The 25,394-nt window shown below is 41.4% G+C and overlaps 1 protein-coding gene across 7 annotated transcripts in view; it reads left to right on the top strand.

Annotated features, from left to right (window-relative positions):
• Positions 1-25,394, top strand: part of NRP1 (neuropilin 1) — a 150,993-nt gene that overhangs the window by 46,922 nt on the left and 78,677 nt on the right. For all 7 annotated transcript variants that reach the window (XM_079910528.1, XM_079910531.1, XM_079910533.1 and 4 more), the window contains one exon: positions 20,188-20,369. In XM_079910528.1, coding sequence (XP_079766654.1) covers positions 20,188-20,369 — 182 coding nt within the window. The remainder of the gene's footprint in view (positions 1-20,187; positions 20,370-25,394) is intronic.

Raw genomic sequence — 25,394 nt, forward strand, 5'->3', positions numbered from 1 at the left:
GTTTTAATAGGAGAAGTACTGGATTTGCAAGAGAGAATCCAGAATTCAACACTAACTCTGCTGCAGACTGTTGGTCGTATGACCTGTGGTCCACATCACTTACTAGGGTCTCTGCTTCCTTATTTGTTACATTTAGGGGTCAGAGAAGATGCCCTCCAAATTCCCTTCTGTAATTCTGGTTCCTGATAGTTTTCTTTGTTTCTAGCACAATGAAATGAATTGTATTTGGTTAAATACACCATCACCATTGTAAAGACATAATAGTGCAAACAGGTTGTAAAATTCTAAGGAAGCACTTTGTTTCTGTTTTCCTCTGCACTGGATGCCAAGATATCTACTAAAGATGTTACAATTAAAGTTTACTGGGCCAAAAACATTCCAGGGAAGGAAAAGTCTGAAAAAAGTCCCTGTCCGGATTAGTGTGTTGAAGTTAATATTTTATAAACATTTCTTAACTCGTCTGAAAAGAAATAGAGAATTTGAGTATAGTGGGATAAAAATAGCTTGTTATTTAAGTACATGTGCATATGTACATTTAAATAAATTCGGAAAAACAAAAAATGGTATGAAAATAAAATAAGACAGATTGGAACAGTCTGGTAAAATTTGTTTTAAAGTCAGGGTCATGGAATATAGGAAAAAGTTAGCAGGGAAGCTGTGGACTTTCTTCCTTTGGACAGGCACAAATCTGCTCACTTGCCTGAGTGGGATTAGGTTATCCAAATGAACCCAGAGCCTTTTCAAGCCCTTTGATGTTATGATTCCCACCAAAATGTTCAGACACTTGGCCTCTGGAGGTTCAGTGTGAATGTCAGCATAGTGGCACAGACATAAAAACTTACTTTCCTCTTGACCTTATTACAGTTAAGCATTAACTAAGTCCATCAGAACCCTCGAAAATGTATATTTTTTGAGTGAAGATATTTAAAATCACTTTGCTTATTGTTCAAAAATATGCTAGAGAGACAAAAGAGTCCATAAACAAGCGTTGGTAGAATTCTGTTCTTCGTGAAAAATTAGGAAAGAAGTAAATCCGTAGAGAAGATTTGCATTCTTAACCAGCAGAAGTGGGAAAACATGTTTGAAACGTCTGTGGAAAAGTACTAGCTAGGCAGTCAGAAGTCCTGAGTCTTTTGACACTAAAACTAACTCTGTGATCTTGGGCGATTCAGCCTCCCTGCGTCTCCATTTCCGTATTTAACATAAAGAGATGGAACCAGTTCATTTCATTTCAGCTTGAGGATTGATGTAGATAACCCTCTCTGTACGGTGTATATAATTATAATATTTACCTCTTCTAAATTGTATCCCCATTTCATTAATTCTCTGCTTCCAGGAAAAACTTTGTAACCCATGTTTTGAATGGTTATGGTCAACAAATCTGCAGCCTCTTTGAGTTTTTTTCTAGAATACTTGCCAACACTTTCTCTTTGGAAAACTGCATATTTGGTCCCCTTTCTGTGCTCCCATTAATTTCTCACCGCGCCCCAGGTCTCCACAACACACTTCTGTTCAGTGACTCGCTATGGTTGCTGTCGTTCGCAGCTGTCTGGAAAAGTCTTGTCTCCAAATTACAGTGGCTTTCTTTTCTCTTGCCCTGAAGCAACAGATGATGGGAGAGATATGTGTATGTTTCTGTTCTTCAGGGTCAGAGCTGGCTGGCACGTAAAATTCTTAACCCTCCAGTTTAATCCAAATGCAATGAATCACAAAGTAAATGCAAGCCAAGGGCTGCATATCCCAGAGGGATTATGTAAGTGAAATTAATTTTTAAAACCAGATTGCATTAGTTAAGCCTGGGATCTTAATGTGTGCTATCAACAATGTCCCATCAGCCTACCAAGGTACCCGAGACTTACTGCCCAGATAGTAGCTGAAAATTTGAACTTGGCAGTTTTATGGATTGGTTTGTATCTTAAAAGCAGGCAGCTTTTAAGAACCCTGAGTAAAGGTTGCTTTCTGCGGACACCTATGGTGTGACTATCTGTAAAAAGTACCCAGTCATTTGTCCCCTCCTCAAAGTGCTATTGGCAGAAAAAGACTTGGTGTTTAATCCATAACCTGCTATGCACTGCACCCCACAGTGGCAAAGCACACACAGAGCCAGAAGAAAGAGATCAAGAAAGCATTAAAAATGTCAGGCCACAAGACCATGTTTAAATGATTAGGTGAGACACCGTCTTGGTTTAACGATGGCCAGGAACACCTCGGGGCCTGACCTCCCCACTGGCTCTGTTTTGATGGGTTATTGCAATCTGCTCCGAAATTGAATTTCAGTTTGTTTCGATAGCGTTTTGCAGTAAATAGGAGTGCCTGTGGTATCTCGTTTGTGAATCTTGATGTAATAATCAGAGGTAATTGAAGCATGCACAAGCCACAGACTTATGACATGTTTTTAAACAAGTATTGACTGATATGAAACTAATTTAACAAAAACTGGAAATCAGACTCCACCGAGAAGGTGTGCACAGAATACAGAGTCCGTTGCAAATGCACCAAGTTTGGCTTTAAAAATGGCATGTTCCGATTTCCTTACCTTTCCTGAAGGCGTTTGGGTGCAACGTACTGACAGGCAAGGTTGTGACCCTACGACTTGGGCTAATCACCTGACGACTAGAGTTCATCGTTTCTCAGTCCTGGGGTTTGGGTTAACCTGTCCGTCATCTGTCATCTCCACCTGCCTCAGTGGCTTCCATGGATAAGAAAATCTCTTGGTAAGGGAAGCCCACAAAATTAACTCCAAATGGCAATGTTTTGTGTAGACTAGCATAGATTTGGAATCTTTTTATTTATAAATTCATCTTCCTTAGGTAAGATTGTAATCTTCTGTATTTATGCTCATGCATACACCAATATATGTGCATACAGGCATATCCCATGTAGGCATCACATATATCCTCACTTACGAAGTGCCTGCTGGACTTATATTCATTGTAATGTAAGTTCAGTACTAAAAAGGAGAAATGAAAGAACAAAACCTGTAATTCACATCTCCAAAAGCCATACAACAGACAAATTATTAGAGCAGGGCGTGCAATTCTCCTTAGACTCTGGATTTCAAGAGGGGTGAAAAGCATTTGAGGATAAGAATTTGAAATTCAGATGATGAAAAAAATAGTGGAAAATGTTGGCTTCTACAGATACTGACCTTAAATACAAACGGTGGTGAATTTATGCGTTCAGGCACTAAAGAAAGGAGAATGGGGGCTTCCCTGCTGGCGCAGTGGTTGAGAGTCCGCCTGCCGATGCAGGGGACATGGGTTCGTGCCGCGGAGCGGCTGGGCCCGTGAGCCATGGCCGCTGAGCCTGCGCGTCCGGAGCCTGTGCTCCGCTACGGGAGGGGCCACAACAGTGAGAGGCCCGCATACCATAAAAAAAAAAAAAAAAAAAGGAGAATGAATTGTGTGTAGTGCACTCAGAAGGTCAGTATAAAAATAAAGCCTGTGAAACCTTATGATGCTTGTCCGCTGACTGAAGGAAGCAGCGGACAGTGGTAATGCAGAGGCAGGAACATAACAGGGAGAAAATAATGAACAGCTTCATTAGGCAAAACTCACCGTTTGTATGTGTTTCGAACACATACTAATGTCCATTGGATTGAGACTTTATGTGGAGCAAACTACTTTAAAAGGTCATGAATTACAGCTTCTTAACATACGATTCAAAATGCATAAATGTCACCCTTATCCGTAACACGACCAGGGATGGCTGAAAAGTTGAAGTCTAAACGTGGTATTTTTCTAAATAGAAATCTTGAGGACATGGACCTCATTAGAACCATCATTCCACCTGTGGAAACTGAAACAGGTAGGCTTGACATAAGTGTCTAGGGATTTATAGACATAGAGCTTATTATCACTAATAGGAATTGGGCTCTTGAATCCAACAACATCTAGATGAGGCTATGCCCCTAAGTATTTGGTGTTCTCTTCCAAAGAGACGTTGTTGTCATGATGGCTGTTTTCATAAGGTTTAATGTAATTGGAACAAAAGCAGAACACAGTTCCTTGAGTTTTCCCAAAAGCAATTTACGTGATTTGTAGAAAAAAATTTTGAAAGTGTAAGATGTTTTCTTTCAGAACTATTTACTAAACAGTTTACAAGATCCCGATTAAATGATGTTAAAATATGAATACATAGTTATGCCATGTTTGTTCTCATTTTTCTTGTTTATTTATTTTCTCAACAAGCATGAACTCGTTTCCCAGGAAACTGTTTTTGTTTCTGACTCTCAGAAAAATCCAAGATAAATAGAGAGACATATTTTCTATCCACAAGAAGTACAATCTTATCAGGGAAATAAATAAGTCATGGTAACACCTAAGAAAATAATTCCAGGTCGGCATTGGGCAAATGTATGATTACTCAGTCCATACTGGCTCAGGGCTCCATAAATTCAAGTGGAGGAAACATTTACAGGCGATTGAGTCTAAGAAAATCTTCACAGAACAAGTGAACCTTGAGTTGGGCTTTGAAAGTATGGAATTTGGATCGGCAGAAAAAGGGAAAGAGAAACTCCTAGGGAAGAGATGCCAGAATAATTCTGTGCAGTTATCCTTAGATGGGGGACATCAGGGCAGTTGTCCCTGACCTTCAGAAGAGTTAACACTATCCCAGGGTGGTAACTGGTCAGAGACGTCACGGAGTCCCCAGGACTAGCCAGGGCATGGCTCCTTCAGTTTGTGCTTTAAAATGAAAACCCTGCAACTAGTACCTGGACATGCATTTGACCTCCAAATCACCCTTTCTAATTTCCTTTTTACTCTGCCATTTATCTTCTAGGATTCATGTTTTATCTTTTGACTTTTTTTAGGGCCATTATCAAAAGTCATATTAACCAGGTTTAAACACTGTTTTTAAAAGTTCAGTTTAGAGCAAGAAGGAAATGCTGCGTTTTGTTTGCAGCCCTAGCAAAGCCTGGGCTTACAGCCTTCCTGAGACAGCCCTGCAGCTGTGAAATAGGAGAGCACAGTCTGGAGGCCGTGGAAGATGCGCTGCTATAGAAGTGTCCTCGGATTACCTTCCCCTGGCACAGCTTCCGTTTCTTTTACCTCCCCCCAGCCCCCAGCACCAGTGCTACCTCTAGTCCCTGAGAGCGAGGTCCAGACCCAGGGGCGAGGAGTCAGCTCTCTGTCTGGACCACCACTCAGACCCTGGACTCCATTCCAGGTGCTCTGGGTGACTCTGGGCAAACCATTCAGGAGTTAATTCAGTTGATTCACTAGTGAATTCAGTAATGAGTTGCCTGTGAAGCCAGTGGTTTGACAAAATTGACCGGCTGGTCTAGGAGTGATGTGGACACAACTGCAGAAAAGACTTCCTCACATGTCATAGGATGCTACCGGTTCACTCTCTCTTTTCAAGCCTGTACCCCAAGGACAAGCATAAAAGCCTTCTCAGCTATTCAGAAAAGAGTGCTACATATATATAAGCTATTACTACTTTTTTCACCGAAAATTTTATATATATAATTATAAGCTATTGCCATTTTTTCACCAAAAATTCTGTATATATAATTATAAGCAATTATAAGCTTGTATATAAATATAAGCTATTACTACTTTTTTACCACAAATTATATATATGTGTGTGTGTGTATGTATTTCACATATGCTAAGAATACTTTCTTCATTAATTGCAAAGCATAATGGGAGTAAAAAATAAAAGCTTTTGCTAATGGTCTTCTACCATTTGTATGGAAGATTTCCATTGAAGAGATCAATATTATTACTGTTCAAACATTTACCCAGCCAGTGTTTGACATGTCTGTCACACATTAAGGGGAAAGTATGTTTGAAGACATTGGATTTTAACGAAGAAAAATTAGAGAAACCTCCAGTTGAAGTTATTATATGTAAAGACTGCCAAACCCAACATTACTTCTGCTTCGGTAGTATTTGAACTGTTGTTAACCTGTGTTTCTGAGTGTACATTCATCAGTGAATAATTAGGGAGGAATTCAGTAGTAAGTCATTGATAGAAAGCCCATTTGACTCCCAAATTTACAAAAGCCTATTTTAAGGTTTAAAAGATTATGGAGGCTGTGTGTGTGTTTAACTAGTGAAAATGGGTATTTTGTCTCTGTCTGGGAAAGAGAATAATTACAATCTGAGTCATTCAGGGAAGTGTCCTAGATCAGTGACATTTTTGCAAGGCAGCAATAATCTTACTATATTACACACACAGAAAGGTGTTAAAGGGACTATCAGTTAGTATGGAATTACATAGTAGTATGAAGAGGAAAGCAGTAAGAGAAAATTCAACATCGAAAGTTAACAGTTACAAAAAGAGGAATGTTCTCTGTCCAGAATTTGGAGATTTTGGCTGGCATACTTAGTTTGTAAAAGAAAAATCATCAGGATAAATTAAATTTTATCTTTAGTATCAGAAAGCCAACACTTAAAGTCGATGTGGAAATTGTGTTAAATTGTCACCCAGGCATCTTTTGACCTCTGGCTCCATCCACGGGGGGTCCTGGATCAGCCCTTCCTTCTGCTTCACACCTTCCTGGATCCTTGCTCCCCAGAGCTGGTTTTTCGTTCCCAGGACAAGACCCTAACTCTAGATCACCTAGTCCCAAATCAGTAAGAAGGGCAGAGTCTGGAGCATGTGGGATGGAGGAGAAGGAAGGCAGAGAAGGTTCTGGAAAGAGAGGAGAATAGAAGTCTGGCCCTCCACCCTGCCCTTGGTGGCACAGATACCACCCCAAGTCCCCAAAACTCAGTTATAGAGCCTTTGAAATGGATACATGCTTTCAAAGTTCTCAGCATCCCTGGGTTGCTAAAATAATGATGTCACATCAGCCTTCAAGCAATTAGAGAAGTTTCTATAGTTATCTGTGTTTTGCCTGTTTTTTTTGTGTGTCGATCTAATAAACGAATTCTTGGAATTTTTCTCTTCTTACAGTACTAACAAAGTGAGGGATGAGGGGCGTGATGGCTATGCTTAAAGAGCTGCAAGGCTCTCGTGTGCAAGAGGAACTAAATGTGGTCTTAGGATCAATGGGTGGAAACTGCATTAAATAATGAAGAAACATTTATTGAGGGAACAGATCTGAGGCAAAGTCAGGAAGGCTTGGGATCATTGCCAGGCAATGAAGATGGGCCAAACTCTCTGCCTGGACTCAGTGTGTTTCCTCTTCCTGGAGGTTTTTGAAGAAGGCTGAGAAATCCCTTGGTGGAAATCTCAAATTAGAAGTAGACCCTGATGATCATAGAGACCCTTTTCATCATCTCCTAAAAATGAGATGCAATGGTTCATCTTTCATCATAATACTGTAGAAAGTTCTGATTCTTGTGTTAACTGGATTTGAAATATGCAGTTCCTTCAGTGTTCTGGGCTTCAGTTTTCTCATCTATAAAATGTATCCCTTAGATCTCTTCCCACGGTAAACTTTTGCTAGTTCTATTCATCGTGTTCACCTTAACATTAACTAGGTAGTAAAACCAGTGTGTTCCTGATTCCTTTGCTCAGAGAGACTCCGGATTCAGCCATGCCCAGTGCATTTGTCAGCGTCAGTTGAGTCCCTTTTACTGAGTATAGGCACAGTCTTACATATCGGCACCGTATTTACGTATCTTATGTATCGGCACCGACTGTCAGAAACAGTCGCTAAAACAGTTTTTCAAAGCACTGATTCAAATTAAATTTCTAACATGTAAGGCAGAATAGGAGAAGGATTAGGTTGCCAAATTTATCTCCATCTTCCCAAATTTATGTCATCATTTACGAAGTTGATTCCCTTCCTCCCTGGATTTTTTATTATTTCTGACCTGTGGCTAGTGCAAAGTAAGTGACTTTTCAAAATAGCATGTAGAAAATACTTTCTGGCCAACACGAGTTCCACCTCTATTGTGTAATAAAAGGGTCTTATGATCAATGAAATTGGTATATGTTGGGTTAAACCAAGTTAAATCAAGGTTTCATACCCATGGGACTTCTCAGAGCCTTATACTGACACAAATTATGGATATTCACAGAAGGAACATTATGATGTGCAGTGTTCCCAAATGATTTTGGGGAAAAAACATTCTTTTCAGAAGCATTTCATAAGACTAGTATTCTGAGGGACACATTTTAGGGCCAGTTTCCTACGATTTCTGCTTCCTACTTAAAAAAAAAAAAAAAACAGCAAACAAGATCGGAAAGTGATGAAAACAATAATAATGTAATCTAGGTAATTTGCCATTATAAGAGGGAAATGCAATCAGAATTAATGAAATATCTGAAATATGGGGTATTTTTAAAGTAATACAACTTCAAGAGCTGCAATGTTTTAAATGTTTCCCCTAAAAAGATTCTCAAAGGGTCTGTTTTGTCATGTATTTGTAAATGAGCACTTATTTGCCCTCAAATCAAGAACCAAAATGTGGAAGACTGCCTTATTCCTATCTCTCCCTGTGACTGTACACTGTCAGTTCTCTTAATAAACTTTATAGATATAAAGCGCAGTGAACTTTAGCCCTCTACATTAAGACCGTTCAAAGAACTTAGGCTGTGAAATGTTAAATTGTTTTATGTATTCTGGTTTTCGGTGAAAAAAACCATCTCCTTTCCTTATGAAATAATTAGTCAAAGTAAGGAAGGTGGAGTACAGCTTTCTCCTATGCCTACCTGTCTTGTTTTTACAGCTGAGTCTTTAGTATTATCAAGGGGAACTTTTTATACCTTTCTCTAGCTTGTGCTGTGCTTAGGAGAAGCATGTGTTTGAAAATGCTCCCTTTATGCAATGTTTTATTTTAGCTAACTTGACCCTTTTCCCTTTTCCTTTCTGTTAAGCTTACCATAAAGATGTTTTGGGGCTGGGGAGTGCTTTAGATGGTAGGATGAGGGCTATATGATCTCCTGTTTGGGTTAAATCCATGCTCCAAGCACAGAGCCATCTCTGCAAGCTGACCCTTTATGTGGCAAGAGGGTACTTCTGGTCTTAGGCTACCAGTAAAGTTTATGGCCACTGCTTTCCTTTCTTCTAAACACACAATTACTCCTCAAGACCCATATAAATCATGAGGCCACCTAGGTCATTAAAATCTTTTCTTGTCTCCATGAGCTTGTTCCTAACACAGAGATAATTAAAGGCTTGCTTTATACCAATTAATTAGTCTGTAAAGCAAGTCAGCAATAAGAAAAAAATCATGCAAACTAATGTTTAGGCCAATAACCAATGATTCTCTGCATATTTTGTTTTTTAACTAATTTCCATGTTGTAACATAAAAAAAAGCCCTGGTTGACACTTGAAGTATTTTATGTCCATGATATATTTCTCATTATTTAAATTATTCCCTGTATCATAAATTGACTTGGGGTTACAGAATATATCCTAGGTTAGTTAGTAAGACTACTAGTAACCCAGTCATCTGCAGTTGAAACACCTGCTTTATGACTTAATAGAATTCTAAATAGTGAAAAATTCAAAAAAGAACAAATACCCTAAGCATGAATGCTTCGGACTCTAAACATGACTTACGGTAAACAGAACGCTGCTTTCAATAAACACGAGGGATTAAGAAACTCTCTCTACGCCATGATCTATTTTTCTCTTGTGCATTTCTTTCTAGCTCCATACATGAATCAGGCCCGTATCTAAAAGCTTCATATTTCTTGGCTGTGGTTAGCTCAGGGGTTTGTACTCTTAAGTAAACCTTAAGGGTCTACTGAACAGAATAGCACCATTTTGACTTGGATTGGTGCCAACTGGCCATCATAAAAGTCAGCTCAACCTTTCTCTCACCATCGGTGTCACTAAAAGGAAGAGACATCTGTCTGTCACTAGACCCATTTTTCTTCAGCATTTTTTGCTTTCCACTTTTTCAGAAAAAAAATGGGTTGTCATTACAGACTAAGGAACTTCCCCACTCCAGGATGAATAATCTCACCTACCTGATGCTGAAAAGGTTCTACTGTAATTACTGCAAAGAAAGAAAGAAAAAAAGCCTTTTAAAAAATGAGTATTTGCCAGCGTTAGTTCCTGCAGCTCTGATTAGCAAACTACCTAGATCCCCACTGAATAATCACTAATTAATCAGGAGGATTTTTTTTTTAACTCTTAAAATTAGCACATTAGGTCCTATAGTCTAAAACGGAATTATGCCTTTATTTCTTTTTCCAAATAATTGAAAAGGAAACTTGCAGATTATGATCCTGCTATGCCTTAAGGCAGAGTCACTGCTTTTCCAGAACTGGAAGTTGTCCCCTGGTGCGTCCACCATACCAACTGAGGGGGCTTTCTGAGCAAATTCAGCACTGCATGCTGATAGCACTAATCCAGTCGCAGATCATTAAATCAGTTGGGTACATCAGTGGGAACACTTAACGGATTTAGTGATTTCTTTAAGAAAAAAAAAAAAAAGTCTTGTAGTATATATATTTTCTTTAACTCCATTTCTGACTATGGGTTTAATTGACTGGTTTTTGGTGGTAGTACTAGGACAAGACGTGCTGTCATTCCAAATAGTATTTTTCAGAGTATCAGGTTATGTCATCTTCTGAGAGTTAGTCATCTTCTGACTGATAGATCCCCCAGGGAGATAACAATAGCCAAACTTCCTGTACTACCTAAACTACAGTCTGTCTTGAACTGTGTAATATATACCTTTGGGAAAGTAAAGCTGTGCTCATTGGGTTCTCTGTGCATTTGTCTCTTTGCTTCTCCTGCATCCCAGCCCCACTTGGAAGGGGACATCACCGTGTAGTATTTCACTGAGTCCTCCCTGTTATCTTGTAAGTTTAATTATCATTTTGTCCATTTTGCAGGTGAGCAACTGAGGCCCACAGACGTTCGTTAGTGACACTCAGCTAGTCAGTGACTGAGTGTGAGGACTTAACCGCAGCTGTGTCCCAGTTTGGCTAATTTGATGGTTGGCCAGGCAGGTGGCACCTCCTGCCCCACTGTTCCCTTTGAGACTTTGTGGGAGGTCAAAAATGGTGGCGCTTCTTGATAGATAAAAGGTGCAGGAGTGAGTCCTGAAGCTCAGAGCCCACATCAGAACCCAGTTTTTAACACCTGAGCTCTCTCTCCACTTTATCCCCCTGAGAAGCCTGAGAGAAGAGGAACAGAGAGGAGAGAACAGCCTTTATTTAAAACAAAAACCAAAAACTTAAAGATATAAGTATTTAGGGCTTCCCTGGTGGTGCAGTGGTTGAGTCCGCCTGCCGATGCAGGGGACGCGGGTTCGTGCCCCGGTCCGGGAGGATCCTACATGCTGCGGAGCGGCTGGGCCCGTGAGCCATGGCCGCTGAGCCTGCACGTCCGGAGCCTGTGCTCCGCAGCGGGAGAGGCCACGACAGTGAGAGGCCCGCGTACCGCAAAAAAAAAAAAAAAAAAAAATATATATATATATATATAAGTATTTAAAGTAAATAAGAAGGAAGTAAACGTGTCCAAGACTTCCCCTCTGTCACTTTTTGATGGTTTGACTAGCTATATAAACTCATCTTGAGACAATCCATGAAAGTAATTCTTTTTTTTTTCCCTGAGAACAGTGGAAAGTTGGCAAGAAGTAAAACTTTTCTATGAAATAGGGAGGCGAACAAGTTGTAAATGATGTTAATATCTTCCAGACGGCACCGTTTTACTTGGGAACCAAATTTATGGTAATTAAAGGCATGTGAATTTTTCTATAAATACTGAACTTTGCAAGTTTGACACTGGAAGACTCCATTACCTCGGAGTGTAGTTGTTTTAAAGGAGGCGTCCCTGGTCTTCCGTTTGAAATGCATCTTTGGATTTCATAATCGGAGTTAAACCCTAAAGATATTTCCCCATGTGAAGGATTTTTTATCTTCCATGCCAGTAAATCTTAATTATAAAGTGAGATTCCTCAGAAATGAGAAATTCAAACTCGAAGCACTTTCCGTGAAAATTATATATATTTTGACCATTATTTTACACCACATGTCTTGAGTTCTTTTATATATTTATTTTTGAATTAAGCTATTATCACTCTTCTGTCTCTAGACATATGTGTTGGACAATCTCGGAGTGTCTGTTTTGCTTCAATCAGGAGAGCGTGACTCTCTCCAGAACCCTGCTTTCCTTTCTGCAGGCGAGGACCATGGTTGGCTGAGGGCTTTCAAACCAACAGCCGATGATGGGAGCTGAGAACATTGAAATAGCTTCCAGCCTTGTGCAGTTTCCCACCCCTGCCCTTCATCTTACCCTGGATCCTTCTAGGCTTTGCCCTGCCAGGGGATGTAAGTGGACAATCCCTGCTGCTTGGGTCTGTACTGCAGCTTCCAAGCTCCATGCGTCCATCCAGAGCTGGGTCTGAGCGATAGGCAGAATCCCAAGATCCTCGGCCCCTGGTTACACACATCTTCTCCCAGTCACTCAATCACCTATTATTAATCTAGGTGCTGCTGTACAGGGATTTTGCAGATTTAATTAAGTTGCCAAATCAGTTGGCCTCGAGAAAGGGAGGTTATCCTGGGTGAGCCTGGCCTAATCAGGTGAACCCTCACTAGGGACTCAGCTTTTCCTGAGGAGTTTTGAAGCAGAGGAAGAATCCAATGGGAGGGAAAGTCTCTGTTGCTGGCTTTGAAGCTGGAGAGGGCCAGCTCCCTTGTGTGGCAAGGAAGGTGGGTGGCCCCGGGGATCTGAGAGCAGCCCCCAGTTGGTAGCCAGCAAGGAAATGAGGACTGCAGTCCCACAGCTGCAGGAAACTGCATTCTGGCACAGCAGTGTGAGCTGTGACAAAGACACAGAACTCAGATAAGAACACGGCCCTGCAGACACTTGATTTCCATCTTGTGATACATTGAGCAGGGACCCCAGCCAGGCCAGACCAGACTTCTGACCTACAGACTATGAGCTAATAAGTGTGTGCTGTTTTAAGCCCCTACGTTTGGGGTGACTTGTTATGCAGCAGCTGGAAGCTGTCCACTACCTGCTGAATGTTTATTATCTCAGTTTCTTTCTTTCCAGTTGGTCTTGACCAGCTGTGACCCACTGCCTTTGATTATCCCTTTGTATTAAACGGTGAAAACCGTTTAATATTTCTTTTCACTCCAGTAAAAGTTTTTCCTTAAATATTTCTTTCTTTACTTTTGTAATACCTCATTTCCTGGGACTGTTTGCTCTTATACATATTATGTTATTATCTAACCTATTCATGATCCATTTTTCTATGGCTGCAGTAAAATTATTGATATTCATTATTATGGCCCTGAGGCATTACACAAGCTTAAAAATGAAAATTTTAATGTGTGAGCTCAGCTTTATGAGTTTTACTGTACTCTGATTATTTGAGAAGGGGTTATCTGACCATCATACATATAGAAATCTTTCTTGAGCTTTAATCAGAGGAGCCGCACAGCAGAGGTGTCAGGTGGACTCTATGGCAGTGGAACTTCCTGGAGGAGAACGATCTGGAAGCCTGTGCACGAGTAACAAGAGTAACACCATGTGGGCCTTTGAGGAGGCCAGTGGCATTAAACGAAAGACAGTGTTGGCAGCAACTTTTTGTTCCAAGAAAGGTGAGATGTTTGACGTCCCATTTCCCATCAGTGGAGTAGGTTGCTGGAGAGATGGTTTGGCTGAAGTACATCCAGCAGCCACTGAGCAAAGCTGCCTGGTCGTCTAGCACCAGGCGCCCCTGGGCTCTGTGGCGTGGCCCAGGCCAGCCAGCGGTTGTACCTGCACCCTGGCACTTGTGCTCATCTTGAAGTTCAGTAGACGCTGGACCCTCCTCGGTCTCCTCATAGCTGGAGCCTGAGTTTGGGTGATAAGATCAGTGAAGGAACTGGATGGTGGGGTAGTGGAAATGCCACTCAGATGCTAACCTGCTACCCCAACGTCTCACGGGCAGACACCCCCAACTGGAAAAACGTGCAGACAGTGTCAAGAGCGTTTTACTTCGTGCAAATACGCATAAACACACGACAGGTAGAGAAGTGATAATGCTGTGGATTAGAAGTTAGACTCACGGGGTGTATGGAAAGTACCACTAGAATAGAAGTAAGAAAAACTGAATTTTAGAAAGTGTTCTAACAAATGCAGATGAGCCCCAGGTCGAGGCTAATGTCCTACAGCCCTGCTCATAATCCGCAGAGTGTGCATATAGGAAGAAAAAGATAATATATATATGAACAAATATATCTCTAGGAAAAATATATGCCATTATTTTAATGAAGCAACAATTACTTTATAAACCTAGAAACAAACTTGAAAGGGGACTATACCAATGTAATAAACAAAGAAATATCAGTTCACGGTACAAATTTTAAAATTTTGTAGGGATTTAGAATGACTTTCATAGAAATTGGTATTTGACCCTAGGCCCGGGGGCTGGAGGGACAGCAGCCAGGTCACAGCCCAGCCTCTCTGTTCCTCTGAAAGTGCTGCGGGGTTCTCCACCGTTCCGCCAACTCAGGCCCTCTCCCCAGCTCTGAATCTCGGCTTTGCCAGCTCCATCCTGGGGCTGCTGCGCCAGGCTGGCTCCAGACTTGGGGGTCGTCAGGAGGTCCTGCCCTTCCCACCTACCCACCCTGGGGATGCAGGCTCTACCTCCGCCCCGTCTTTAGTGGAGCCATCTGTGTTCAGGCCCAGGTGCTGGCACCAGGGAGAGAACGAAATCACAGCTACCTTTCAGCCCCACTCCCATTTCTGTTGTCCAGACTGGGTTTGGGTTCTAGCCACGTGGTCCCTGAACATTAGCCTGAGCTGGAGGGCCAGGACAGCTCCAGGAGGAATCCCACGCAGTGGCCACCATCAACTCCACTGAAACTTTCAACTCATGTGACTCCTGAAAGGCCAGGGCTGCCGCTGTCTCTGTCTCTATCTGTCACATGCACACCTGCACATATACCTTTGCAAACACCAGGATTCTTGTTTGTACAGCTCTAAGCACACTGTTAAGAAGACCACCAATGAAGTGTTCATTGATGTGGCATTTTCTAGCAACATTGACCAGTTGACCAGTTGTTCATGACTAATTCTAAAATAATAAGCCATACCCATCTCCCACCCTCAAAAAATACGTATGAAAGGGAGTAACAAGAGCAGATACTAGAATCAAACTTGTCCCAGACTGGGCAATGTGGAAAAGATACTAATTATTTCATTCATGTATCTCTTACCCAGTGCTTCTACTGCTCTGGGCTCCTTCTGAGATGGTACCACCTAATAATCTCCCTCCTGGGATTACTGTAAAGACCGTGTTAGACAGTGATCTGAGAGTATATTGTAACAGGGAAGTTACTGTACAAATGGCAGGTATTACTGCCAGCATTTCAGAAAGTATGAGGTCAAATCAGATTCACTTTAACTTTCTAGTACTCCCCAAAAATGTATCACACAAGGAGCCTCATTGATCCCATGGTTTTAAAAACAAAAGGCAAAGCCTTTGATTTATTTCCAAATAAAACATCAAAAAAGATAGTGTTTTCTGAGCAAGAAATATAAAATTGTTAGCTGGGCAATAAGGTATTGATTTGCTACTTCATATATAAGTAGTTAATGCTTTCAAAATAAATTTGATTAAGAAAGAGTACTTGTCCATTGTAAACATCTTGAAAAATACAGAAATAATAATACAGAAATAATCTCCCTACCCAGAGAAAAACACTTGTTAATAGCTTGCATATTTCCCTCCTGTTCTTTTACTTCATATGAATGAAAATTGAGGAGATACCGTGTAAAGTTTTTTTCACTTACTTATCATAAGCATTTTTCCTTTGTTATAAAAAATCTTTTGTTGAACATGCTTTTTAATGGCTGAATAATATTCCTCAATATGAATGTACGTAAATTCCTTCTTCTTCCTGTAGGCCTTATTTCCATTTTTCCCCATTATTATAAAGCTTCAGGCAATACTCTTTGCATACATATTTGACATTACTCCAGATTATTTCTTTTGAATAGATTTCTAAAAATGCTTTTACTACATGAGTCTATGAACCTTATAAAAGGCTTTTCATATATTTATCTTGATTAGAACCTTGCAAAGAAACCAGAATGGTTAGGGAGTGGGTCATATAAAACTGCTCAGAAACACCGATGCGAGCTAATTGGCCCCTCCATACTCCATCATCGTATATTTTTATATCCAACTCCTCTTTCTAATACTCTGAGGGAAAAAAAATCTGTTTTCTTCTGGGGAAGAAGGAAGGTAATTCTTGGACAACAATACAGTAATCGTTTACAGCTTGTTCAGTTGGGATAGCTATTAATGCCTTCTGTAAAATAAACCAAAGATCCAAAGAAACACATTTTTGTAGGTGAAAATTATGTTAGCCAACATCATTTCTCACTCTGGTTTATGATGTCAGGTATCGAATTTCTCCATTATTAACGTACGTATGCGTGTGAGGGGAGACCCTCTTGGAAGGAGATTAAAAAGACACCATTACCTAAAATCCCCCTTCCTAACAACTCGAGAATGTCCAGAAGCTGTGAGGGGGTTGGTACGGTAGCTCCCCGTACAGACAACACCCTGTAGAGGATTCGGGGTTTTTTTCCCATTAACAGACCCCACCATAGAGTCGGGGGTCATTTGTACTCACAGGAGAAAACCCGACTTAAGTATAAGTGTGCTGTTCGTCTATTCAGCACCGCATACCTAGAAAGCCTCCCAAAGCACTCTTTAGTGACTGAAGACATTTCTCATTTTCCCATCACTTTTCCCTTTCCTTGGCCATTTTCCTAAAACCATAATTCAAACTTTCCAGAAGAAGAAGAAAAAAAAATCTCTGAGTAATCCTTTCAAGAATTCTTAGAAGGAAATCTTTATTCTTTTATCACTCTTATGGGAAACTAAACTCGTGATTAGTATTAGGATTCAAAATGTTTTCACCACCCACATATACCTGGGTAGTGTGAGAGCGGGGGTTATGGAAGCAGGAAGGCACGGGGCCTGAGAAGCACGAGCTTAAAGCCAGGGATACTCATGGAAGAGCCACCCAGAGCCGCACACCCGAAAACTGAAACCTTGAGAAAGTGTCTTTAATTGTAAGAAGCTTAGGTAGAGAGATCTATGCCTTATTCCCACTAAAGGTGGGCTGCTTTACCATTATTAGTGCAGAAAGGGAAAGGTTTAAGGTAGAAGATTGATGAAGAGAGATGGGGAGTGAGGGGGAATTCCCTGGCGGTCCAGTGGGTAGGACTCCATGCTTCCAATGCAGTGGGCCCGGGTTTGATCTCGGGAACTAAGATCTCACAGGCTGCGCGGCACGGCCAAAAATAATTTTTTTTTTTAATTATAAAAAAGAGAGGGATGAGAAGATGGCTAAATCCACTTGATGTTGGTGTTCCTGTGATGAAATGTGGGGAGGTGAGGTCTGAGGAAGGCTTTCCTGCACAGGTGGGCGGTGCACTTTGGACCCAGACGCAGCCTCTTGGTCACCTGGAAACATTCTTTTTCCAGAGCCGGGCTCCAAAGGGACAGACGGGTTAACTTTGTGATCCCTCCTCTAGCTTTTATGAATTAGATTCCCAGGATTCCCCAGATCTCCTCCCGCAGCCTGTGCTTGTCGGTTCGGGATGCGAGTCGGATAGGTACCTCCAGGCTCACCTGCTCAGGTCTTTGGTTCCAGGACTGAGGATCTTAACATCCCAAGGAACGTGGTGCTTGCCGCGCCGGCAGCAGTAACAGAGCAGTGCAGCCGTCTGGGGGATCGAAATTTGCAAACTCAGGATCCTGGGCCTCAGGCCAGTGCAGGCGGGGTGCGTCGCTGTGGCGACACATTTAGTCTCCGGGGAGGGATGCTGGCACACCAGCTGCATTCCTGGCACCATGTTTGCCAGCGAGAAACTTATGGGGTGGAACTGGTCTCAACTCCAGAGGGAGAAGCAAGCTGCTTTCTTAACTTCCTTGGCAGTATCACCCTTTGCAATTTTTACGCATACACCCTCTTGAATATTTACATGAACTGCTATCTGTGATACATTTGGGGGCCCTGGTGGATGGTAGAAAGTGCTAAAGTGATAGCAGCATCCCAGTTTATAAATGTAACTATTGTATCCCCGAATAATCCCATTGCCTAAAATTGGCACTTAAGATGCGACGATTTATCTCTTGCTGGGTAGAGCATCCAGTCCCTCTGCCCCTTTTCAAAATAGCTTTTACTGTTGCCAAGGGGAGAGTCTAGTATTTACGACTAGAAGATAATGTGAATTAAAAGACTGGCTTCATCCACTGTTGTAATTCCCCAGCAGTGTAATAGCTGAGTTCTGTCATACCTGGGAGAAAGGTCTCCTCACAGAAATGCCCTTACTTCTTCAGAATGCCTGACCCACCTCTCTTATTTGTGTCTGGAAGGCAAAATGCACTAGGATGCGGCCACTTAGTATTCAGACCATGTCGAGATGCAAGTAAAAAGCCTATAGAGCAGAGCCGGACGCACAGTCACCAGGCCAAATGCAGTCAACGGCTCAAATCACAGTTAAATTATAAGCAAGCGTGGGGCAAACCATGCAGACCTGTCTGGTCAATGAAGCAGCAGAGATAAAAGGAATTACTGCATAAATGCCAACTTGTGAGGCTTTCATGAGTACAGAGATGGGGTTCTTTCCAGCTGCCCTCAGTTGACTATAAAAAGTCCCTGAGGATTTTGAAGGTAACGCTGTCTTCATCCTCCTCCTTTGTCTTGTCTTAACATGCAAAGCATCTCCCAGTGTCTAGAGAAACAAACAATTCCTCTGTGTAGCTCCGTAGTTTTGCAAAGGGACAGCGATGCTAGCCGGCCAGTGATTTTACTCCTGGAATCAGCAGATGCAGCAGAGGAAATTCAGTTACTACAATAATTCACATACACTAGTGCTTCATTCATTCAGTGTCAGCTTTATTTTCTTCTTGATATACACAAAGCTGGCACAATTTTGACTGATGAGGTAATGTCATTTTTAATTTAGAGAGCCTTAAGCTATCCACTTTAACTCTTGATAGCATCTTTGCAGTTGTCTCATGAGACTTTACATAAACATAAGTCATGTGTCCTGGACAGTTTGCAAAGGATTGCTAAGGATGACATTGGTCATCATGAAGATTTCCCACACTTTGATCTCTTTTAAATCGCCAGATACAGTTTATGTTACTGCCATATTTTAGCCGTTCCTGAAATTAATATATCCCAGGACTTTTGAACCAAGTTAAACACAGAAATAATGTTTTGCAATGAGTGGATTGTAATGTCTTCACGTCAGTTCTAGAAGAAGTATGGAAGACAGATCAGATTATCTGGCTCCTAGGTGACTTGGCAAATAAAACGAAAAGAAAGAGCAAGACACTAAGAAATAGATAATGCCGAACAAAAGAAGTCTTCCTGTTTTCCTGGGGGAATGCTAGTTTATTGGAGATGGATTTCCACCTTTTAGTGAAAAAAATGGTCCAGACACATGCATTATCTCAGTGCAATCTTTAGGGTAATATTTTATTGCTATTTCCTTCATCATTTGTCTGCTTAGTGTATCATTAAGCCTGAATTTTTAAAAATCATATCACTTGGATGATTTCAAGTGTGTCATATTTCCATTTCAAATGACAATATTCCTTTAAAGGTAATAAGGCTGGTAGTAAATAAAGTTACTTTCCATTTTTAAATAAACTTTTTTCTTTGAAGAGATTATGTTCTGCAATTCAAGTTGTAGTTTGGGGAAAAGATGATCTGTGTTTTGACCACAGTGGATACTGAGAGAGTTTTTTTTTTCTTCTAAGAAGCCTGGAGCTTAGTGGAATTGAGTTAAATAGTAAAGAATCTGTTTATTATTCTGTGGCCATATGTTTAGAGGGTCGCTCACAGAAATCAAAGTATTATTTATGGAGAGCTCCAGCCAAGGAGACATTTTGAATTCCTAAAAGAACTTCACAGTTTGAAAAGAATGCATAGCATTATGTATTGACAACCCCCCAACCCCAGACAAAGGAACACAATTTAATAAAAGAGAATTGTGCTCATGAGATTTTCCTTTTTCTTGTTAATTGGTTACTTTAACTGACATTGTCTGCAAGTATAATGGACACCATTATTCTTAATAGTTCTGTGTGGCCAGATGATGTATATGGACATGATGTAGTCCATTTTAATGATTTCATTTTGCTAGACTTCTTTCCCTCTCCATGAAATCCAGCAGTGAATGCAGATAGCAGTTTTGCTCCTGACAGATGGTGGTGGAGAATGCTGGTTTCTAAGTTACTGAAATTAAAAGGACTTTTCTCGTTAACCTGATGTTTTCTTCCATCTTTGTGTCTTAGGTATGACTACGTGGAAGTCATCGATGGAGAGAATGAAAATGGGCGTTTATGGGGAAAGTTCTGTGGAAAGATTGCCCCTTCTCCTGTCGTGTCTTCAGGGCCATTTCTCTTTATCAAGTTTGTCTCTGATTATGAGACACACGGGGCAGGATTTTCCATACGTTATGAAATTTTCAAGAGAGGTGAGTAACCTACAGGAGAACAAGTGTGACTAAGTGGTCATTAACATTGCTTGAGCTCGCGAGAGACAAAGTGAAAAGAGAGACAAGGAGTAACGTTTTTAAACTTTTGGTAAAAAGTCATATGTTCCCATTACAAAAATGTTGGAAAATACTTTAAACAAAGGAAAATTACCCAGTGTATGGAGGAAGCATGTTTAAAAAAACTTTTAAAATGTATTTTAAGCATCATAATTTCATCATTCTAATATGCTGACCAGTGTTTATAAGGTATATACTCTGTAAAACTCCTTGAAGAACATTTATTCTTATCTTTCCTATTCAAAAATAAGTTTGATCTACTCTTGAAGTTTCATTTCTTTAGTTAAAAATGCATGAGTCCCTCTTACCTTAAAGTCACGTACATCTTCTTCCCTTTTTTTTTTTTAACACCTCATTTAAGTTTATTCTTTTTTTTAACATCTTTATTGGGGTATAATTGCTTTCCAATGGTGTGTTAGTTTCTGCTGTATACCAAAGTGAATCAGTTATACGTATACATATATCCCCATATCCCCTCCCTCTTGCCTCTTCGCTTTATTTTATTGCAAAATTCAAAACTGGTATTTCCCAGGAAAAGCAAAGCGCTAGTCCACTAGCCTTAGAGTTTCGAAAGCTATTGGAAGAAGAAGAGGCTTTCTGTTGATGGGAGGCATGGTTGGGGAAAGAACTTCCTGGAGGAAGCAAAATCGTCCTGCATTTAAATGGCATTCCCCTTCCAAATTAATTATCACTTGCCCTCTGCAGAATAATCACTTACTGATCTTCAGTCACAATGGTATATATTGGGATGGGATAGAATCTGAGAATGCACAGTCTCCCAGCTTTGAGGAATTCAACACACATATCAATTGATACGAATTGTAGCTTTACCTGGATGTCACTGTTTTTCACAACAGCCTGTAGGTTCCTGCTGTGTGCTCAATCCAGCCTCCCCTTTTAAGTGGACATTAATGTGCGGGAGACCTTCCAGGGACAGAGGCTCAAGATTTAAATGTATTGTCCTGGAATATAGGAGAAAGAGCTTTATTTAATAGAAAAGAAATCCAGCCACACCAAATACAAAAGCCTAAGATCCTCTGGGTCGGTGGCCACCGAGAATAACCAAAAAGAGAGTTTTAAGTGTTTCTGGGAGCATTGGCACAACTTCTTTAAATGTCAAAGAAATCTGGTACTGTCCCATATAAATATGGATAGATGGAGAGAACTTTCTTCAGAAATTCATCTGGGCACGTGCTCAGAAAACCTTTAGTAGAAATAACAGCAGACATAGGACCTCAGTGTGTTCACATGATTACATATGGACATATTTCCTTGTGTTGAGAGCTGTTTGACCTATCTAAATCCACGTATGTGTATGTACACACATGCACAAACACACGCATTTGCTTGCTGACCTGCATGTGACAGCATCAAAGAAAGTGTCAGAAAAGGAGGCAAGAATAACTTTTCATTGTCAGTGTTTCTCAAAGATCTGAAGACGGTGGATGGAGAAAGAGCGAGATCCTTCCTAAGTCATTAACAGTTCTTCAGCTTCCTTCCAGATGAACTCATCCCCACACTTCTGTTAGTCTCAGATGCACCGTGATTTCCGCCCTTTTTTCCCCTCAATGCCGTCCTTGAGACTCGCAGCCTTATTTTCTTCTTTCTCTTCTTGCCTCCCTACATCCAATATGGCTGCCAGTTCTTTTGGATTTTCATCCCAAAGTCTCAAAGAGTCATGGCTTCAGAAATCTTGAATCACCTTGCTGTACACCTGAACCTGTTATAATCTTGTAAATCAACTATACCTCAATTAAAAAGAGAGAGAGTCACAGCTTCCTTTCCACGTCCACTGCCGTTGGCCAGACAAGCCTGCCTTGTAGTTAATCCCCATGTTATCATATCCTAGCACAGCTTCTCAAATAGTCATCAAACTACTGTCCGCAAAACACCTATGGCGGGTGTCTGTCACCTGTCGGGTCAAGTCCTCCAAGGTCAAGCTCAAGCCTTGACATCAGCTGCTCCCAACCTTCCCAGCTTCACTCTTACAAACCCACAACCTGGCTTCCTGCCCCAGGCTGGTGTGCTGAGTGAGGTGCAGCAGACCTGCATGTGAATTTTGATTGGGCTACTGACCGTCTGTGTGGAGGTTCAGAGCTTTGGATTCCTCATCTGAACAATGGATGACAGTATCTAGCACAGGCTCTTTGTGAAGATCAGCTGAAATGAAAACATGTAGCCAGTGCCTGTCCCAGAAGATGCATCCCATGCACACTAGCTGTTACAGTGATTATAGATGAAGGGGGTGCTTTATCCAGATTTCACAGCCCTCCCGCTCTTCTGGTTTAAGCCTTTTAACCTCATGGAAACCAGGCTCTAAGCTTATTCCTCTTCATTAATGTACTTTTTATTTTCCTACGCTTGTACCCAGCTTGTCCCTTATAGACACACACATAAATATACACATATACAAACTGTATATATATATATATATATATATATATATACACACACACACACAACTGTGTTTCACTAACTAAATGTTTTTCCTAAGTAATCCCAAATTTCTTCATGTGTGTATGTATCATTTCCCAACTAAATTGGTACCACCTAAAAAATGCAAAGAAAACATCTTTCTTTCTCACTCATTGCACATATTGTAGTCCTTATAGATACTCCATAAAATCACGAACTAGGAGAATACATTCACGAACACATAGACAGGTTCACGGGCGTTCTTTCCTAAAGCCATTTAATGATGTTACAGAACCTCCATTCTTTTGAAAACATAGCACTTCTTCCAGGCTGCAGCAATTTCAGGTTTCCTCAAAACACATAAACTAGACTAATCATAGTTGAACCAATACATTAAATTTTCACTTGTTGACCTTGAGGTTTTCTGACAGTAGATCACAGGGCCATTTCTGCATCCCTGGGGCTGCATTTCTAGAGGACCACCTTTGCCTGACAGTGGTGGCCAGTCCTTACCTCTTCCCCATGCCTCCTGGAGCCCCCTGGACACCCTAGTCCTCTCCTCAGGTACCACATTCCCCTTCTGCAGGTCTCTTCCCAGATGCTAAAACCTTGGGCTACCAGCCCTAAAATGATTTCCATTCACTGGAAGAAATTTCTCTAGGAAACCCCAGCCTGCACACCTCCCACTCTGCCCCTGTCCTTCCCTGGGTCTGGGTCATCCAGGCCCAGATGCTGGAAGAAGCCATATCCATTTCCCGTGGGTCTCAGTGGCGGGGGCGGGGGCAGCATTTATTGAGAGCGGGATTGGTCACTTCATACATTATTTGACTAAAAGTCTGCACATTTAATAATAATTCCAAAGAGAATATTTTAGCTCTTATCATTATCCATCCTTATGGTCCTTAACAATGAAATGTGGAGTGCCTATGGCTACACGGGATGCTCTCAGTCTTACAAGTAGCGGGGAAAGCATGGTGTCACTGGCTGCCAATGCTGTGTGTGCCCCCCTCACCCCAGTAGCTCACTCACTCCTGGGCACACAGCTGCTCGCCCTTAGTCTTATTTACGGCTTGTGTATTCACCATGGGATCCCTCAACCCACTCCCGCCATCATCGTTTTTGGGGAAGTGCTCCCTCAACTGTGGCAGACTTACACAACAGGGATTAAGGAACTGAGTAAGACAAATTTTGATGTATAATGGAGGAAGTAGGAAATTACAGAAGCTTTGAGTTTGAAAGGAATTTTTTTCAAATCCTAAAGCCCACCTCCCATTTGTGATGCACAGAATCTGAGGACCAGGAAGGTTAAGAGGCCACGGAGGCTACACAGCAGGTCAGTGATAAAGGCAGGCCTAGAGCTCAGAGTTCCTGGTGATCCATCCAGCCGTCTTCCGCTTCCCCATGGAATGTCCCCAGCCTTTGTCAAAATACGTTAGAAAACCTGGGCTAGCTTCTAAAGGGATCTGGGGCTTCCCTGGTGGCGCAGTGGTTGAGAGTCCACCTGCCGATTCAGGGGACACGGGTTCGTGCCCCGGTCCAGGAAGATCCCACATGCCGCGGAGCGGCTGGGCCCGTGAGCCGTGGCCGCTGAGCCTGCGCGTCCGGAGCCTGTGGTCCGCGACGGGAGAGGCCGCAACAGTGAGAGGCCCGCGTACCAAAAAAAGATAAATAAATAAAATAAAATAAAGGGATCTGACATGACAAGGATATACAGTAAAAGATTGCGAATTTATTTGATTTTGAAATTATGCCCTTAATTCCTGTCATTTTTTTCCCTCTCATTAAATCTTAACCTCACCTGGATAATTTTATTTTTTTAAGAAGGAGAAAATATTGGAACCTGCATTAAACTCTCCTGTTTGCTTTGCCAGCCAAATCCCCAGGGAGGAGGTTGGAGGTCTCCAGAGTCACTGTTCCTACATCTTGGAAATCAAATTCTAAAGGGTTCCCAATTACCTACATATAAATGACTTTGTCAGTTAATGACAAATCGGCCTAGTCATCTCAGAAGCCACCAAACAGCTTAGAAGCATATTATAAATTAGACGCACATATCACAATCTCGTTACCTGAAATTGACATGGCAAAATGCCACATGGTAATAACTTTTTAACCAGAATCAAATAGATAAGCATTGGAGACCATCATGCTAAAGGGTGAGCCCCATCGTAGAAGGCTTGGGAAGGTATTCAAGTCAGAACTCTACCGACCAGGGTTATCGTGCCGTCTACTAAGTAGTCTTCGTCTCCAGGGCCACGGCTGTCTAATACGTGCGTGGGGAGAAAGCGATTGGTTTGTTTTTTCAACAGGCTGCCAGATGCGCTGCGGAGGAGATTCAGCTTACTAGCCCTCGCCACTAAAAATAGAGATCTGCTAGTTAAATTTAATGTGTATTAATGCCTAATATGTTGCCTTTAGTACTTGGCACTTTGGAAGAATATTTAGTTAAGAACAAGCCCAACAAGCCTCCTTATTTAGAGTTGAATCCTTACACTTCCTCGCAGGGTCCCCATCAGTGAGGCAACAGTCCGG

The sequence above is a fragment of the Stenella coeruleoalba genome (genome assembly GCF_951394435.1).
Source record: "Stenella coeruleoalba genome assembly, chromosome: 2".
Taxonomy (NCBI): domain Eukaryota; kingdom Metazoa; phylum Chordata; class Mammalia; order Artiodactyla; family Delphinidae; genus Stenella; species Stenella coeruleoalba.